The 15,266-nt window shown below is 42.2% G+C and overlaps 2 protein-coding genes across 7 annotated transcripts in view; one reads left to right on the top strand and one right to left on the bottom strand.

The window, feature by feature from the left end:
• Positions 1-2,440, top strand: part of LOC124064486 (glucocorticoid-induced transcript 1 protein) — a 20,309-nt gene extending 17,869 nt beyond the window's left edge. For all 3 annotated transcript variants that reach the window (XM_046399000.1, XM_046399002.1, XM_046399001.1), the window contains exon 9: positions 13-2,440. In XM_046399000.1, coding sequence (XP_046254956.1) covers positions 13-364 — 352 coding nt within the window. In that variant the 3' untranslated portion in view covers positions 365-2,440. The remainder of the gene's footprint in view (positions 1-12) is intronic.
• On the bottom strand, positions 2,438-14,182 carry ica1 (islet cell autoantigen 1). Of its 4 annotated transcripts, XM_046398999.1 has the most exons (13): positions 13,902-14,172; positions 12,182-12,211; positions 11,893-12,064; positions 11,216-11,288; positions 9,949-10,072; positions 9,404-9,602; positions 8,266-8,391; positions 7,924-8,022; positions 7,719-7,819; positions 7,419-7,465; positions 6,873-7,136; positions 4,642-4,716; positions 2,438-4,437 (listed from the first exon to the last, which is right to left on the bottom strand). In XM_046398999.1, the coding sequence occupies exons 2-13, from the start codon at positions 12,196-12,198 to the stop codon at positions 4,316-4,318; spliced, it is 1,419 nt and encodes a 472-aa protein (XP_046254955.1). In that variant the 5' UTR covers positions 12,199-12,211; positions 13,902-14,172; the 3' UTR covers positions 2,438-4,315. The 4 variants fall into 4 exon arrangements, with proteins under 4 accessions (XP_046254955.1, XP_046254952.1, XP_046254954.1 ...); XM_046398996.1 differs by having other exon boundaries at positions 2,438-4,716; positions 13,902-14,182; XM_046398998.1 differs by lacking the exon at positions 13,902-14,172 and adding an exon at positions 12,433-12,976 and having other exon boundaries at positions 2,438-4,716.
• Between the last annotated feature and the right edge of the window lie 1,084 nt (positions 14,183-15,266).

The following is a 15,266-nucleotide window of genomic DNA, read 5'->3' on the forward strand; positions in this document are numbered from 1 at the left end:
TTTCCTCTTCAGGTCCAGCAAATCAAAGGGCTTCCCCCTGTTCTCGTGCCCTGACAAAAACAAGGTGAACTTCATTCCCAGGGGCTCTGCCTTCTGCCCCGTCAAACTCCTCTGCTCCTCCCTCTTCTCCCCGGTCTCTCCCACGTCCTGCTCCTCCGCCAGCCCCGGCCTCCATGGCAACGACAGCCCAGGGCCTCAGGTGACCCCGACTCTGCCCACTGCACCACTAGCTACCTTTCCAGGCTCCGCTGACCGGAGCACCGACACAAGCACAGGCTTAAACACAGAGAACAGCACAGACAGCCCGAGCCCCGACGCAGATGTGGGGAAAGACGGCTCAGCACAAGTGTTCCTCACCAGCTAGTCCTCAGGTATTCACGACCAAACCACCCACAGCTAAAACACTTCAGCTAATCCGGTGGTATGGTTTTAAAACGAAGGGAGAGAGAGAGGAAAAAAAAACAAAAGCAAATTTAAAAAAAAAAAAAAAAAATTGCACTGCGTTAATCCTAACGTTAGCCAGCAGGGAGTGCCCAAGGTCTAGAAAAGACACGTAGGAGGGTAATGGTGCCAGTATCCTGCTGCACAAGCATGTCTGCGCGGTCCCAGTGTTTGTGCTGCCGTTATTGAACTTTGATGTTTTATCAAGAAGAAGAAGATTGAGAACTTGATGATGGTTTGATCTTTGTCGTCATGGCTTAAGAGTGCGCTGACCTTGGGCACAGCCTCCGTTCATCCCTCACTAACCTAACCTTTTCCTCTGTACCGTGACGACACCCATAACAGGAATAGCTTTGCTTTCTTTTTTTGCAAAAAAAAAGAAAAAAAAATTGTGTTACGTAGTGCCTGCAGTTTTATCAAAGTAAATCAAAAAGTAAAAATCCTAAACTTTCACAAGAGACAATTATGAGGTGTCAGAGAGACACATTCTACTCACATTATCTAACCAGCTTATTAGCTGTTCAGTGTTCAGCAAGCTAACATGTAAAGTACATACACACAAGCTTCTTAAGCTTTTTGACAGGATGGGAAATGCTTCATATCTTAAACATATCAGGATGTCTTACGGTCAGAATACGTTGTCCGACATTAACCACAGTGTTTGCACTTGCTAAGACCTGGCTCAGAATGATACAGACTGTGGCCTTTTTTTGTTTATTTTAAAGTATTTGTAGCACAGTGTCAAAGTGAAACCAGCAGTTGCTGGAGTGCAGGCTCCACCCAACAGGCTTACAAAGATCTAGATCTGCATTTCTGGTCTGCTCTCTATTAAAACTGGGTTAGGTGAACACAAAATGCAAATCAGCTGTTTCTCAGTGACCAAATAACCGATCACAAAGCACACAGTTCCCCCATTGCCTTGTTTTATTGCCCCACACTACACAGAACAGTAACTCAGGTCACATGGAATGTACTTGCTTGGACTACGTTGCCTTTCCCCAGTATTTATCGCTTTATTCTACAGGAAGACATTCCAGTCTTTAGCAGAAAATGTTTTACTTTTTACCCCAGAGAGGGAGGTTATAACGGACTAAATCAGCTGATGGATGTCACAGCTTGTGACAGATGACTTTTGCATTAACCTGTTCAGGTTAGAGCTTCAGGTGCTACGACACATTCCAGAGATCGCTGTTGCATTGGTCAACTGTGAGTGTTCATGTAAATGCAAATAGCCACATAAGCTACACCCTCCTGAATTGAGAAGTTGACAAATGTGTTGTTTGTTTCACCCCTTTGTTAAATATGTACCAAAGCAAATTACAAAACAATGAAAGGCCTGTCATGTATTAGGGACAAGAGAGGCATCAGTTCAGTGCCAGAAGCAGAATGTTTGTGTGCACTTTGTTTTGTTGATAAACAGTTCAGCAACATATAAACACTGGTTCCTAGTGTTTCAAACACAGGCGATAGTCGTTAGACTAAGCCGAAGCACTTATTTGTAAGTGAGATGATAATCGCTATTTTTATTTTAGACCAATTCGTAAGTTAAAACAATCAGAACGCGAGTGTGCAATTGATTTTTTTGAAGTAAAGCTACACTAACAATCTTTGTGTAACACAGTTTGGCTAAATATGAAGATCCAACCAGATGTGCCCTAACGTTAGTTAAGCCGTATCACCAGAACATGTAGAAAAAGAAAACGGGGCTGATTTTAGTAAACTAGTAAAATTTTTCATTCCAAAACAAGCCACTTGCATGCAGAAACACAAATATGAACAATATGCAACACATTCCACACAGTTTAAGTTGAAATGTTCGTCTCTGCTTGCAGCTCCGGGAGTTTCAGTCGTACGAATTCTGATTTTATTCTCAAGCTCATTGTGCAGTGCAGTTAATGGTTGCCATCTTTGGCACTGATGATTCATTTCTTTTGTGTATTCCGCATTTTTATGTAGATCTTGTGTGTGTGTTTTTCAATAAAGAAAACGATAAAATCTCTTTGTGGAATGGCATGTAATCTTATCATCGGCAGACACATCAATTAATATCATTATTCAGAAGCATTTATACGTATATAAATAGGAGTCAAGGTAAGGCAATCAATGTATTTGGTTATGATTAAATATTAACAAATGTCACATGGCTTTAACATCAAAAATGACACAAAACTAAGTTACAACAAAATAAATTCACTCTTGTAATATACTTCATAAAGAATCCAGTAATAATTATGAGGTTCTATCTTGTTGACTTTTGATTAGATTAAGGCATTTACTCTGATCTCAAAATCTCACATAAACATGTTCTTCATTCAGTCACACTGTTGCCGGATGGCAGAAAACGAGGCATGCAACATGCAGAAGTGGACGTGTCACATGAGGATTTTCAGTTCTGGAATGGACTCAAAAGAGGATCACAAAAACAGCATGTAGCAAACAAGTAAAACCATAAATCTTTTAAAAAGAAACCGCATCCAGATGTCTCCAGTTCATCCTCACAAATATTTTGTGAAATAGTAGTAATTAAATTGGTTAACCTGCTTACAAAAAATAATAAACGTATGTTTTGTTTTTGAATATTTCTTATAACTTCACTCAGCATATTTAGATAACACAAACTATTGCACAGTCGTCTTTGTTGTGTTTGCCTTCTTTCCACCGTTGTGTCTCGCAGTGCAGTTTTATTTTTATTTGTTTATTTATTTTTTGCCTGGTTGCGGTCATCAGTAATGATGATCATAAAGAAAGCATGAATGCTACTCAAGACGAGCGATTTCCAAGGCAGCTCATGTCAAAGGCTTATGGCTCCAATCTCATACTGAGGTATCCGTGCTAAGCGTTAAATGTTCAACCCAGCGAAACCGCCAACGGGCTCGTACTGTAAATGTTTCATTTCTTTCACAATAGAAAGGACGAGAGCTGGTGGTTGTTAGTGAGACATTTAGAGCAGCGTAACGCTGCCACCATGAGACGATAAAATCAGATCTGTTTCATGTGATAACAGGAAGTTGTGTCTTAGTATAACAAGATATGCGTCCTGCTTTAATAATAAGATACTTTCATGACATTAAATTGTACCTCCCAGCCTTTTCTGTTTTACTAACTTTTCTTGTTATTATGGCATTTAAAGTATCTTTTTGTAATACACACGTCTTCTCATGAGCTTTTCATATGTTGTTATAACAGGAAAAAGATCCTGTGAAGGCTGCCACTATTGATAAATTCCATGACTGATTAGGCTGCTGATTATTTTTCCAATTAACTGTTTTCTCTAAAAAGATAAGAGAAAATTCCCAGTTTGACATATTGAATTTGCTTGCTTTTCTGACAGTATAAAAGTCCCAAAGTTTACAACCGCATCTGATTAAGAAAAGCACATTTGGAAAATTGGAGGTTCCTCGAACCAGCAAATATTTAGCATTTTTGTTTGAAAATAACCAGTGGTGGAGAATAACTGAGTACATTTACTCAGTTACTGTACTTCAGTCCAATTTTGAGATACTTATACTAGTAATTTTAAAGCAATTACAATTTGCTCCATCTTTAACAGCTGCAACATTAGATGAAAACATGACTGCATCAGTGATTATAATCTGATAATTTAATATTTATAAGGAAAATGGCCTTTTGGTTTTGGTACTTTAAGTATGCTTAGAATTTTGTACTTTCTGACTTTTAATTTGCAAGTTACCGAGTATTTATACACTGTGGTATTGCTACTTGCACTACTTGCTACTTCTTCCCTCCGCTGGAAATAGCTGATCATTTACCAAAATGATTTGATGTGCTGATTAATTGACTAATATTTGCTAAAGAGAAGTGGCAGCTGTATTCTGCTGAACCCATTTCAGACCACCACGAGGCCGAGGAAGAACTACGCGTTGTGAAGTTCATGCTCCGTGTCGGTTTTGCCGACCGCGTCGGGATTGGAGAGGGGGTCCAAGTCAGCGAACAGGTCGAACCACGCTGAGAGGTCTTTGGACGTCCCCGTCGTCTCTGTAAAATGAATTAACAAAGGATAAAAGCTGCTGAGACACTCGGCTGTACATTTACAAACATGCTGAAATATAAACACCTCCCTCTGTCCCATAAAGGACAACATCTGGATGAGATCCAGCTCTGTGACTGGAAACGACACCCATAAACACAGGTGGACATGTCTCTGTCCAATGAGTTTTTCACATGCTTTCCTGCTCGTACCTTTCACTGCTGGCTTAGACGGATTCTGATTGGCTCCAGATGAGCGCTCGGGCTGCGGAACGATCCCGGCCCAATCTGAAACGGAGACGCAGATTCAGATTTATCATCGGGGGTGGGGGTGCTCAACATGCCAAAGCATGATTCATCAAATAAATCATCCCACCCTCTCGCACACAGCTGATGTGGACGGATGTTGTGTAACAGACACACAAACGGCAACAATTGAAACGTTTATCACAGCAAAATCTCGTCTGACGTTATTAATGGTTTATTAAATACAGGCCAAAAGCTGCAAATACGGCTTTGAACTTTGTTTTGGCAAATTTATCTTTGCTTTTGTCCTTTGTGTACCCAGAAAATACAGCACGTCGCCCCAGGGAGGACTCTGGAATGTGCTGTTGATGTATTTTATGACAAACAGTCAAAACTCCAAATACAAATAAATTAGTCCAACACGCTTAGATAACCAAACAGCCTTTCAAATCCTTTGGATATTTTTGTGTATTAGTGCATTTTGGTGCTTCAGCTCCGGAATCCTGCTGATGTTACATTTATTTGATCAAGTTCTGGTGTGGAAGCAGAAATCTTGATTGAATCAAACGGATAAATGTCCTGTGATTAAAAAGTCTTTTAAGCTGAGACAGTGTGACTGCTTCTGAATGTGATCACCTTGTGAGATTTTGGGGATTTTCTTCCGTGACTTGTCATGGCTTTGTTTCACATTCTTGGTCTCAATCCAAGGGCTCCATAGTCAGGAATCAATCAAGTTTTTTGACTCCCTGAACCAGATTCTGTTCAGGATTTGTTTTGGGCTCCAGTAAATGGAGGCTGTGGGCTTTCTCTGCTTCTGTGTGCTGCTTAAGTCCGATGTAACTTCTCAGGGCTTTATATCACAGAATATCACAGAAATCTGACATGTTTTCCACCTGTGCTGTTCTTGTGCTGTTCTTCCAGCAAGATATTCAATAACAGCCAAAAACATAAAGTCCTTACGTTCACAAGATCACACTGAACAAGCTCCTTCCTGCCCAGGTTCGTTTCATCAACAGCTCTTGAAAGATTTCAAAGTCTGCAGCACTTTTTTTTTCCGTTTTAATACACGGTTGTTTAGTAACAGCAAAATGAATTTGAGTGTGAATCAGAGCACGGATGTATAGTTGTAAGTGTTAAATTAGTTTTGTGCACTCGGTTTTTCTTGCATGCTGTCAAAAGTTGTTTTACGCTTTAAAGTCAGTCCCAGCCTGTGTGCTGCGGGCTTCACACTCGCTCACTTCTTTAAAATCCTTTTATACTTTAACCAAGTTCTGCTGACTGTTCCTCGGACTGTCGTGATTGTCTGTGCTTCAAGCTGCAGTACCGATTAAATGTGGAAAAAGTGAAGCAGGTTAAATATGTTTCGACAGATTTTTTTAACGGAAAAAACTGATCAGGCCCAAGTTTGCGTCATTGAGCAGCTGGACTCTCAGCCTTCCCTTCAAAACCCAGTGCAATCTTGCCAGCCTCAGATCCAACTGTCCATAAGCTTTGCCTCAACCTGCTCCGATAGACCTGAATTTTTCTAGCACTTTCCTTCTCGATGGAACTGAAGGAATATTTCCAAGGTATTTCGCTGTGGCTTTGTGGCTGAATTTACTGTTTTACTGCCATACTCTTTCTAAAACACTTGCTCATTAACTATGTTATACATACGCTGATTAACAGCTTCATAATTTCACCCAAGAAATGCGTTCATACCGTAGGTTTTCTTTTCTGTATGGCTTTACAGCGTTGCTACCCACAGCCCTTTAAGTTGGAAATCGACACAACCAAATCAACAAAACCAGATGCTAACAGCCACTGCCCAGGCCCAGATGAAGTGGAAAGTAGTTGGCAATCACTTACGGATTTAAATCTAGTTGCCATGTCATCTTATAAACTTTGACAGATGTGGGTTTGATAAATCATTTTTCTCCCTGTGTGGAAACAGTCAGCTGCAGTGTGGAAGATCAGTATAGAGTTGTTAATGTACTCATTCATGGAAAACAGCGTAACTTGTTTAGTTTTCACCAAAGTAGTGAATTAAATGAAGATAATGGTGCATAATTTAGATGTTTTGCACGGTTCTGAGTAGGAAAGACGTTCTGCCTAACGGTGGAAACTTGAACCGGTCTCGTTTTGATAGGAAAAAACGTATTCTTTTTGGTGATATGTTGCCCTTCTCTGGCTCACACACAGATGATGTATGTTCTGACCTGAGAGGGAAGACTGTGGATTGTTTAAGCTCTGGTCCAGCAGCTGCGATGGTAGAAAGAACGAGTTTTCCTTTGGCTGGGCCTCCGCCGGTCTACCTGACACGGCGCTCGTTCCCTCCTCGGTGCATCCAAACACTTGGGTCCACTCTCGAGAGAAGTCGCCGTCGTCCACAGACATACTGCCCAGGATCTCGTTCAGTAAGGCCATGTTGTCCTTCTCCTCTTCCTCCACGTCTGGACAGGCAGAGAGAGGATCTTCTTTCCCTGTAATGATCAGGCAGAGTGACTGGAGGACTTAAGCAATAACAAATAATATATAATAACAGTATAGTCATGTGACTAATGATTTACTTCTCATTTGTGACTTATCAACATTTCTCCAAATTTTTATTAAACCGTGCTTACGCTTTGCTTTGCTTTTGTAAATTGATGTTTAAGGAATGATTTTCTTTATTAAGATCGTAAATGTTGAGTTATTGATTATTACTATAATAGTACAATAGTGAAAAAACAAAACATTACTGAGATTTTATAGTATTTTTTTACCTTCTTTTGTCTTATCGCTGGTGTTTTCATTTACCAGTGAGATGAGTCTGCAAATAAAACAAACAGAAGATCAGTTTAAACATACAAAAGATAAGATGCGAACTTTATTGATCCTGCAGGAAATTGTTGTGCCAGGGTTGCAATACAAAGAAGCATACAAAAGTAGCACGTAAGAAAAGGCAGCAGATGAGAGGAAAACCTGCATTAGTGTTCAGTGATTCAAACAGTCTCAGCTTTCACTGCTGCTGTGCGTGTGTTCGGCCTGCCTGCGCGGGTAAACATGACGGTGGAATAACTCACTGGTCGTCTGTGCTCTCGGCTTTCTCTCTGTCTTCCGTCTCTGCTTTCATTTTCTTCTTCCCTTTCTTCTTAGCCTGCTTGTCCATGGGGTCCTGTAAGGTCTGAAAGAACGACCAAGTCACTGTTTCAAATTATCGGCCAATCCTCGACGGGCAGAACTGCTTTGAGCAGTGCAGAGTTTAGATCTCATCAGATGCTCTCTGACCTTCAGTGTGGAGAACTCATAATGCTGACAGCCCTTGAAGCTTTCGTGAATGGCTGCCATAGTGTGGGACGTCTTCTCCCAGAAGTGCAAAAGTGTCGTCTGAAACAGCAGAACGAGCCAGCGGCCAAACATTCAGCTGGTTGTGTTAGAAGTAATAATTCACCTCGTCTGCTCTGCGGTAGCTCCTCGCACGGTCTCATAGTTAAACTCCCATGCATTGTTTTGCTTGTTCCCTTCATGTTTATCTCCCTTCCCGTCTTAATAGCATGTGGTAGAACCACTGAAAACAGTCAATTTAAGATAAATGGATTGTAATGCAAACATCGGGGACTTTTTGTCTACCTGGTATGTGGTTAAAACGTGAGAAAGGAGGTTGCAACGACTGGCTCCCAGCAGGTCTACTTTCTGGCAGACATCGTTCTTCAGTTTGTCAAAGCTTGTTTTGCTCGTGCGCACCTGGGCTTGAACCTGAGATACAGCAGATAAGAAAACGTTCCAAATGAAGACGAGAAGCCAGCATTTTTCTAACACAGAGGTTTGAACATGAAAAACAAACACTGGAGTTCAAGTCAGTGTGAGTGTGAGTCACTGATGTCTAAGCAGGTCAAAGCATGCTGGGTTGTTGTAGAGTTCTGGTTTGAGCCAACGGACCATCATTTCATGGTTTGTTCTCCCCTCTAGTGGCAGTTCTTTGTTAAAGTCCTGCTGTTCATGTGATTTTAGGCGTTACGATTACTTGTAGTCTATTAGTCTAGTAATTAGCTGAACAAAACTTAATTACAGGCTATTTTTAATTTAATTGTTTAAATTCTCCATCAAGAAGAAACTTGGGTTCAGCCTTCTCCACTGTGAGGATTTACTGATTTGGTCCTTTTAGTTTACTTAGATATTGAATAGGTTTTGGCTTTATGTTGACGGTCAGACAAAACAAGACATATTAAGATACTTCTGGAAAAAATGATAAATACAAGTTTTGGGAGTTGAGGCAATTATATGAATATGATAATAAACGATCATAATTACAAAAATAAATATATTCAGTGTGTATTAGCAGGCCTCTCACATTATTGTTGTTTTTATTTTACTCCTTTACTCCTGTACTTACTGTACATTGTGTAATTTTCTGGGCATAGAGACATTTTGTTAAGTTGTAGCAGGAAAGACACAAGTACAACTAATAACATAAAATGGTAAATGAAATGGTAAATGAACTGCATCTACTGTACATCTGTATTCCTGCAACCATTCACACACAGATGGAGGCCGAGCTGACCTGCACATCAAGAGTAACTTCAGGTTCAGGGTCACTTCAAGACTTTGAGAAGAGCATTCGTGAATCGCGCCACCAAACCCACTGATGTGTCCCATTCTGCTTATCAGAGCCCCGAAACAGACTAAACTAAGTGGAATACATCCATCACCTACGTAGCACATCCATCATGTGCTACGACATGTCAAAAGGTCTGTGTTAGAAACGAACCTTGCGGAATTTCTCCATCTGTTTATGTGTATCTGGATCCAACTCCTGAGATACATCCTTCATCCAAAGCAGCGCTCCACGGTATTCAGTCCTGGACTGCTCCATTCGATTCACCGTCAGCCACGTGTCCGAGATGGCTCGATAGCGAAACGTTTCGACCTCCTGGTACAAACGGCACAGAGGGTTCCTCAGAGCCAGTCTGTAGGATGTAATGTTAAATTAACTGTCAACACGCTGAACGACGAGTTTGACCTAAATAATCATTACCACCTTTGTTTTAGTCATTACTAGACTGCTGTATGCAAGCTTATTCTGACTTTTTACAGTGTACAGTATGCTGTATGTTGGCGAATAGCTTGAAGTCCCAAAGGGAAACACTTTACAAAACCAAAAAGTCTCCACCTGCCTGGAAAGTCTTGCAAGTCCAATCACTTTAACCAAACTGTTTCCCAGTGCCGCTATAACTTTCGTGTGAATCACTGCTGTATCTTGACATTTGTCACAATTTGTCATACATACTGTGAGCAGATGTGAATGTTGCCTACCTCTGTTGGGAGGAGAAGCAGAGCGCTTTCCCTGTGGCCTGCATGATCTTTCCTGCCCGGGTTTTATCCTGCAAGCCCTGTGAGCGCAGGAAACGACCCAACTCGTTCTCTTCCTGAGAAAGAACTGCACAGTAGAAATGTTGAATGTCGTCTTCAGATTCGATCTCATACAAGCTTAGAAAATCTGATTTATGAATTTAATCGGAAACTCGCAATCACCCAATTAAACAAACTGGAATGAATTTATCTCAAGTATTTCAGAAAGTATTTACTATTCAGTACAACAAACTGTTCCCAGGAGAGGGTCCAGACCAGAGAGTAGGGTTTTTGGGGCACAGGTCCCCCACAGCACTCCATAGTTCTGCTGCTGCTCGCCATTGAAATGGAGAGTGGAAATTGGTCGTGCAACTGGTTCCAGAACACCTTAGGCTAAATCTTATCTGATGCAGACAGGGAGGTGTCAACTGAGCATCATCACCTGGTGATGAAGCTGCCAGCCACCCAGACCCAGTAAGCTGGATACGTGAACCCGCACTGACTTCTGTCATGTGGTGTCTTTGTTCACAATTAAGGCCAAGTTGATGAGTTCCGGCATTCAGAAGGAGCTCTGAACTGCTGCTCTTTTGAAAGGTATATACACTGTATAGACAAAAGTATCGGGACACTTGACCAAAAGGAATGTTAATGACATGACTTTCTGAATATACAGACAGCTCAGCAGCTCTAACAGCTCCCACTCTTCTGTGAAGGCTTTCCACAACATGTTGGAGTGTTTCTGTGGGAATTTGTGCCCATTCATGCAGTAGAGCATTTGTGAGGTCACACACTGATGTTGGACCAAAAGGCCTGGCTCACAATCTCCGTTCCAGTTCATCCCAAAGGTGTTGGATGGGGTTGAGGTCAGGGCTCTGTGTGGGCCAGTCAAGTTCTTCCACACCAAACTCATCCAACCATGACTTTATGGAGCTTTGCTTTGTGCACTGGGGCACAGTCATGCTGGAATAGAAAAGGGCCTTCAACAAACTGTTGCCACAAAGTTGGAAGCATAGCATTGTCCAAAATGTCTTGGTGTGCTGAAGCATTAAGGTTTCCCTTCACTGGAAGTCAGGGGCCGAGCCCAAACCCTGAAAACAGTCCCATACCACACCTGAATTCAATAACAAAGAGGTGTATCCCAATACTTTTGTCTATATAGCATATATTGATTTATATATTGGTTTAGAATTTCTGTATCCATCAGATACTTAGGCTGCTTATTTGAACGTACGGCAGATCCTCCTCTGGTACTGCTCGATGACTTTTAGCAGCTCCATGCATGTTCTCTGGATGGAGTGGAAGACCTACAGAGCAGAAGAAAATCAAAAAATGCAGGATCATTGTGGAAGTTATTCTGGGACTTGATGCGTAGTACAGTGTCTCAATATGCTTTGAGTCTTTCCAAGAAGACAAACCACAGATGTTCAGTTAAGTCTGTGATACTGATTTAAAAAAAAAAGTAGGATCCACACAAGTGGAAGTAATAAAATATTGCATCAAACCATGATAATATGAGCTCTGATCTGATACGTAGATGTCCAGTTTTGAATGGTTTATCACCGTTCTTATCAGGGGGCCTAAATTAAGGTTGGATGTTCCATCTTTTATGAGGTATCGATTTCGGCCATTGAATTCACTTCACCAGAGAAATGGAGGCATAGATGATGGAGGTTAGAGAGGCAGTCTAATTTAAGTTTGAAGCCTCAAGCACATGCTGGCACCATGTGAATCAAAAAGCCATTTTAGTCAGTGCAGAGTCCACCTGAGGGAGAGTATCTCCACTGTTTCTTAATGTTTCTGTGCTGTGATTGAGGCCTACGGGTACCCAAAAGCTGACTTTGTTCCCTGACTCACTCACTTAACATGCTGTACAACTACAAGCCCCAACGCTTTCACGTTCCTCCTCACCTCCAGCTTTGCATCCAGATCTGCATCTGAGGCCACCACATGTTCGTCCTCTTTCTTCCCGGTGACCTTGATGAGCGTCTGTTTGGTTTTCCAGTACTTCTGCTGGAACTTGTTCACCACAGATGAGTCTTGGCTTTGGATGAAGCGGTCCAGATAGTCTCGGGAGTAGCCGCTGCAATGACACAGGGGTTAGACCAGTGCTGTGACTGTTGCTCGCTCCCCCATCATAATCTGGGAAGAACGCAGTAATTGGTGTGAAAATGAGTGTGAAATGCAGACGTATACTCACAAGTTCCCTCCCTCCATTGTTCTCGATTACCTGTGGAAAGAGCAGAGCAGTTTAGATACCTGCTGGATAGCACGACTTAGGGGCAGCAGTAACACTTTCTTTGAGAAAGTGTAAGAATGTGGATAACACAGTATGTATTTGGTAATATCAGTATGAGACAGTTGAAGCTTGAGCGGGATGCTTTTCTTGCTTCATCGGTGAGGTGAGCTGTTTTCTCTTGTTTTGTCTCTTCATGTTTTTGACTGACAAACCTTTTGGCGTGTTACCAGTGAAGGGGACACACAGGAGGTCACTGGAGGCAAACCTCAGTTCATCATTTCAAGGTGGCCCAGATGCTGCTTTTTCACCAAATGCACCAAACTCTCTGATAAAATGGCCTTCATGGATTAAGGCTTGGCCATGTAGTTTTAAGTTAAGTCAAGAGTATTTTTCTGAAATTGACATGTCATATATGAATGAATGAATGTATAAAGCACATAAAACAATCAGACTGTAAAATAAACTCTAAATCCTGTTTAAGGCTCATTCAAATATCGGCTGCCAGCTTTCTAACTGGAACAAAGAAACAGGATCATATTTCACGGATCCTGTCATCCCTGCACCGACTCCATCTTTTGTTTGTTTTGAATGTAGGGTTTGCTTGTTTTTCTGTGTTCTATACAATAAGGTTTATTATTATATCAGACAAAAATGTGTAAGATAAAACTTAAATCACAAATTTTGTCAATTTTTCTACAACTTGCTTGGAGTCATTAAGTCAGACAGCAGTTCTGGAAAACAGATACTCCTCAAAGCTCACCCAGGTGTTTGAACACCTGCAGTGGTGTATTCTGATCTCTTACCTCAGTAAAATTACATATTTTACAGGGTAAAAATACTCTATTAGAAGTTTAAGTCCCGTATTCAAACTATTACAGTTTTAGCATTTAAATGAAGGCAAAAAAAGCAGTTACTTTGCAGAATTTGAGATCATGCATTGCAGGACTGGGATGATGAGGCATTAATGTGTGGGCTATGTCACTGTAATGTTGCAGCTGGTGAAGGTGGAGCTGATCAGATTTACCTGTTATACTGGCCTAACGTGATATCACAATTCATCGTCGACTTACACCTCGTGTTAGCAGTTAAAATCTGCAAAGTAGCACTGAAGAAAATGTAAATACAAAAGCGAGTTGTGCGTGGTGCCTTCACTGACCGCCCTGTGCCAGAGGTGACTCACTGCAGCACGTCAGGGTGTGATCGCTCAGCTCTGCTTCTGTTCCCCCTGCAGCTGTCGGATGTGTGACTGAGCTTTTGTTTGTGTTTCTGCCGTCCCTCCCCGCTGCGTTCAAACATTAACCAGACCTCAGAGCACCACCAGCACCACCTGTTTTTCCCCTGTCCACCGTGATATTAATAAATAATCACACCGTTTCCTACGCGCTCGCTCGTCACGACTCATTTCGGTGTGATGGGATGTGATGCGACGAACGCGCCTCACGACACCATAACAACCGAGAGGAAAGTACCGTGACCAGGATGCATTTAACCCGACTAACCAGGACCACATATTAATGCTTTAAACTACAATACATCCGCGCCAGAATAAACAAACGCCTGACTCGCTGCACTGTAGCAGCAGCGTCTCCCTCCCGGCGCTCCCCTCCTTTTTTTCTTTTGAATTATCACACAAACATCGACACGTTAACAAACAAATATCCAAAGAAGCCCTCGAACGCACCTCTCCGTGTTGATAACATGTAGGAGAAAGCTCGTTATTTTCCTCCCATCGTCTCAGAGCGGCGGCTGTGGGGCCTGCCGTGGCTGCCGTACGCGCCGCAGCTCATTCACATCAGCGCGTCCGTCGCACGAGACGCAGCCGACGTCAGGCGGCGCGCCGCGCGCATCACGTACGGATTGTCTCGCGCAGGCAGACGTTACCGTCCGTGATTGTCTCGTGCATAGACAGACTGTAGGCCAGGACAGGTAATATTAATGGAAACCAGACATTAAACCGTCAGCTTCTCACTTGTTTAACATTACAGCTCCGTTCACGTGCGCAGCTTAAGTTTGCAGATTGAAATTAAAATGCGTGTCAGTGTTGTGTGTCGCCTCCAAGTTTTAAATCTGTCATCAGCAGGAAAATGTGTGGATTAAAAATGGATCAAATAACTACATATGTGAAAGGTGTTGTCCATAGTGAGAAACACAGAGAATCACCACCAGATGTTCACCATTCAGGAAGTTTAATTGTTCTTTGTGTACGTTTGTTTAATCACTTATGGTTACACACTCTCCACCTTCCTCCACCCTTTGAGCGTAGAGACAAAACACCAGGATAAATCTGTCTGGTAAATTTGATGTCATGTCAGCTGTAACAGGCTGATGGACCTCTTTTACAGCTGACCTGTGCTGCTAACTGCTGTAAAGATCCACACTCACAGCGTTATTTGTTGTTGCTTTAAAATGACAACATCCTGCTTCTAATCTGTCCAATGAGATTCTTTGTTTTGTAGTTCCAGTTAGTTTGGAAACTCAGCATGTTTCAGGTTTACGCTGTTGGTCGGGCAAAAGGAAAGAAAGTCTGCTTCGATTGTCATTGCAACGTCTTGGCCTGAAAGATCAACTGATTGGTCAGAACAGTAACTGGCTTCACGGGTCCAGTCATGAGCTGCGGCCCTTGAATGAAACCGCGCCGTGTTGCCTTCTCCCTCCAGTCTTGTGCGCTGGAAGCATCCATTGGTGTTTAGTTCTCCGTTCGTCCAAAGGATGGCAGTGTAACACAAAAGAAGGGCACTGCACCTTTTAATAGTCTCCTTTCTGCTGCTTGGGGCCCCAGAGCTCTCATCTGTTGGCTTCAATTTATTTCATCACACGATACTGCAGCTGATCTAATAGCATGTACATTTTGTTGTCGCCTGAAGGGAATTTCTTGTCATGCTCCGAATTGATGTACCTGTTCGCAGCCTTGGACAGTGTTTGTGCTGCACAGTCCGGACGAGTGCGTGAGCCACATGCAGCTCAGACACTTTCACGGATCAGCACGCTGACTTGCGTTCAGACAGTAGATTATGGATTTCTATTTGGAACGTGTGTTTTACGTCGA

This window comes from Scatophagus argus, chromosome 9 (genome assembly GCF_020382885.2).
Source record: "Scatophagus argus isolate fScaArg1 chromosome 9, fScaArg1.pri, whole genome shotgun sequence".
In the NCBI taxonomy this organism is placed as follows: domain Eukaryota; kingdom Metazoa; phylum Chordata; class Actinopteri; family Scatophagidae; genus Scatophagus; species Scatophagus argus.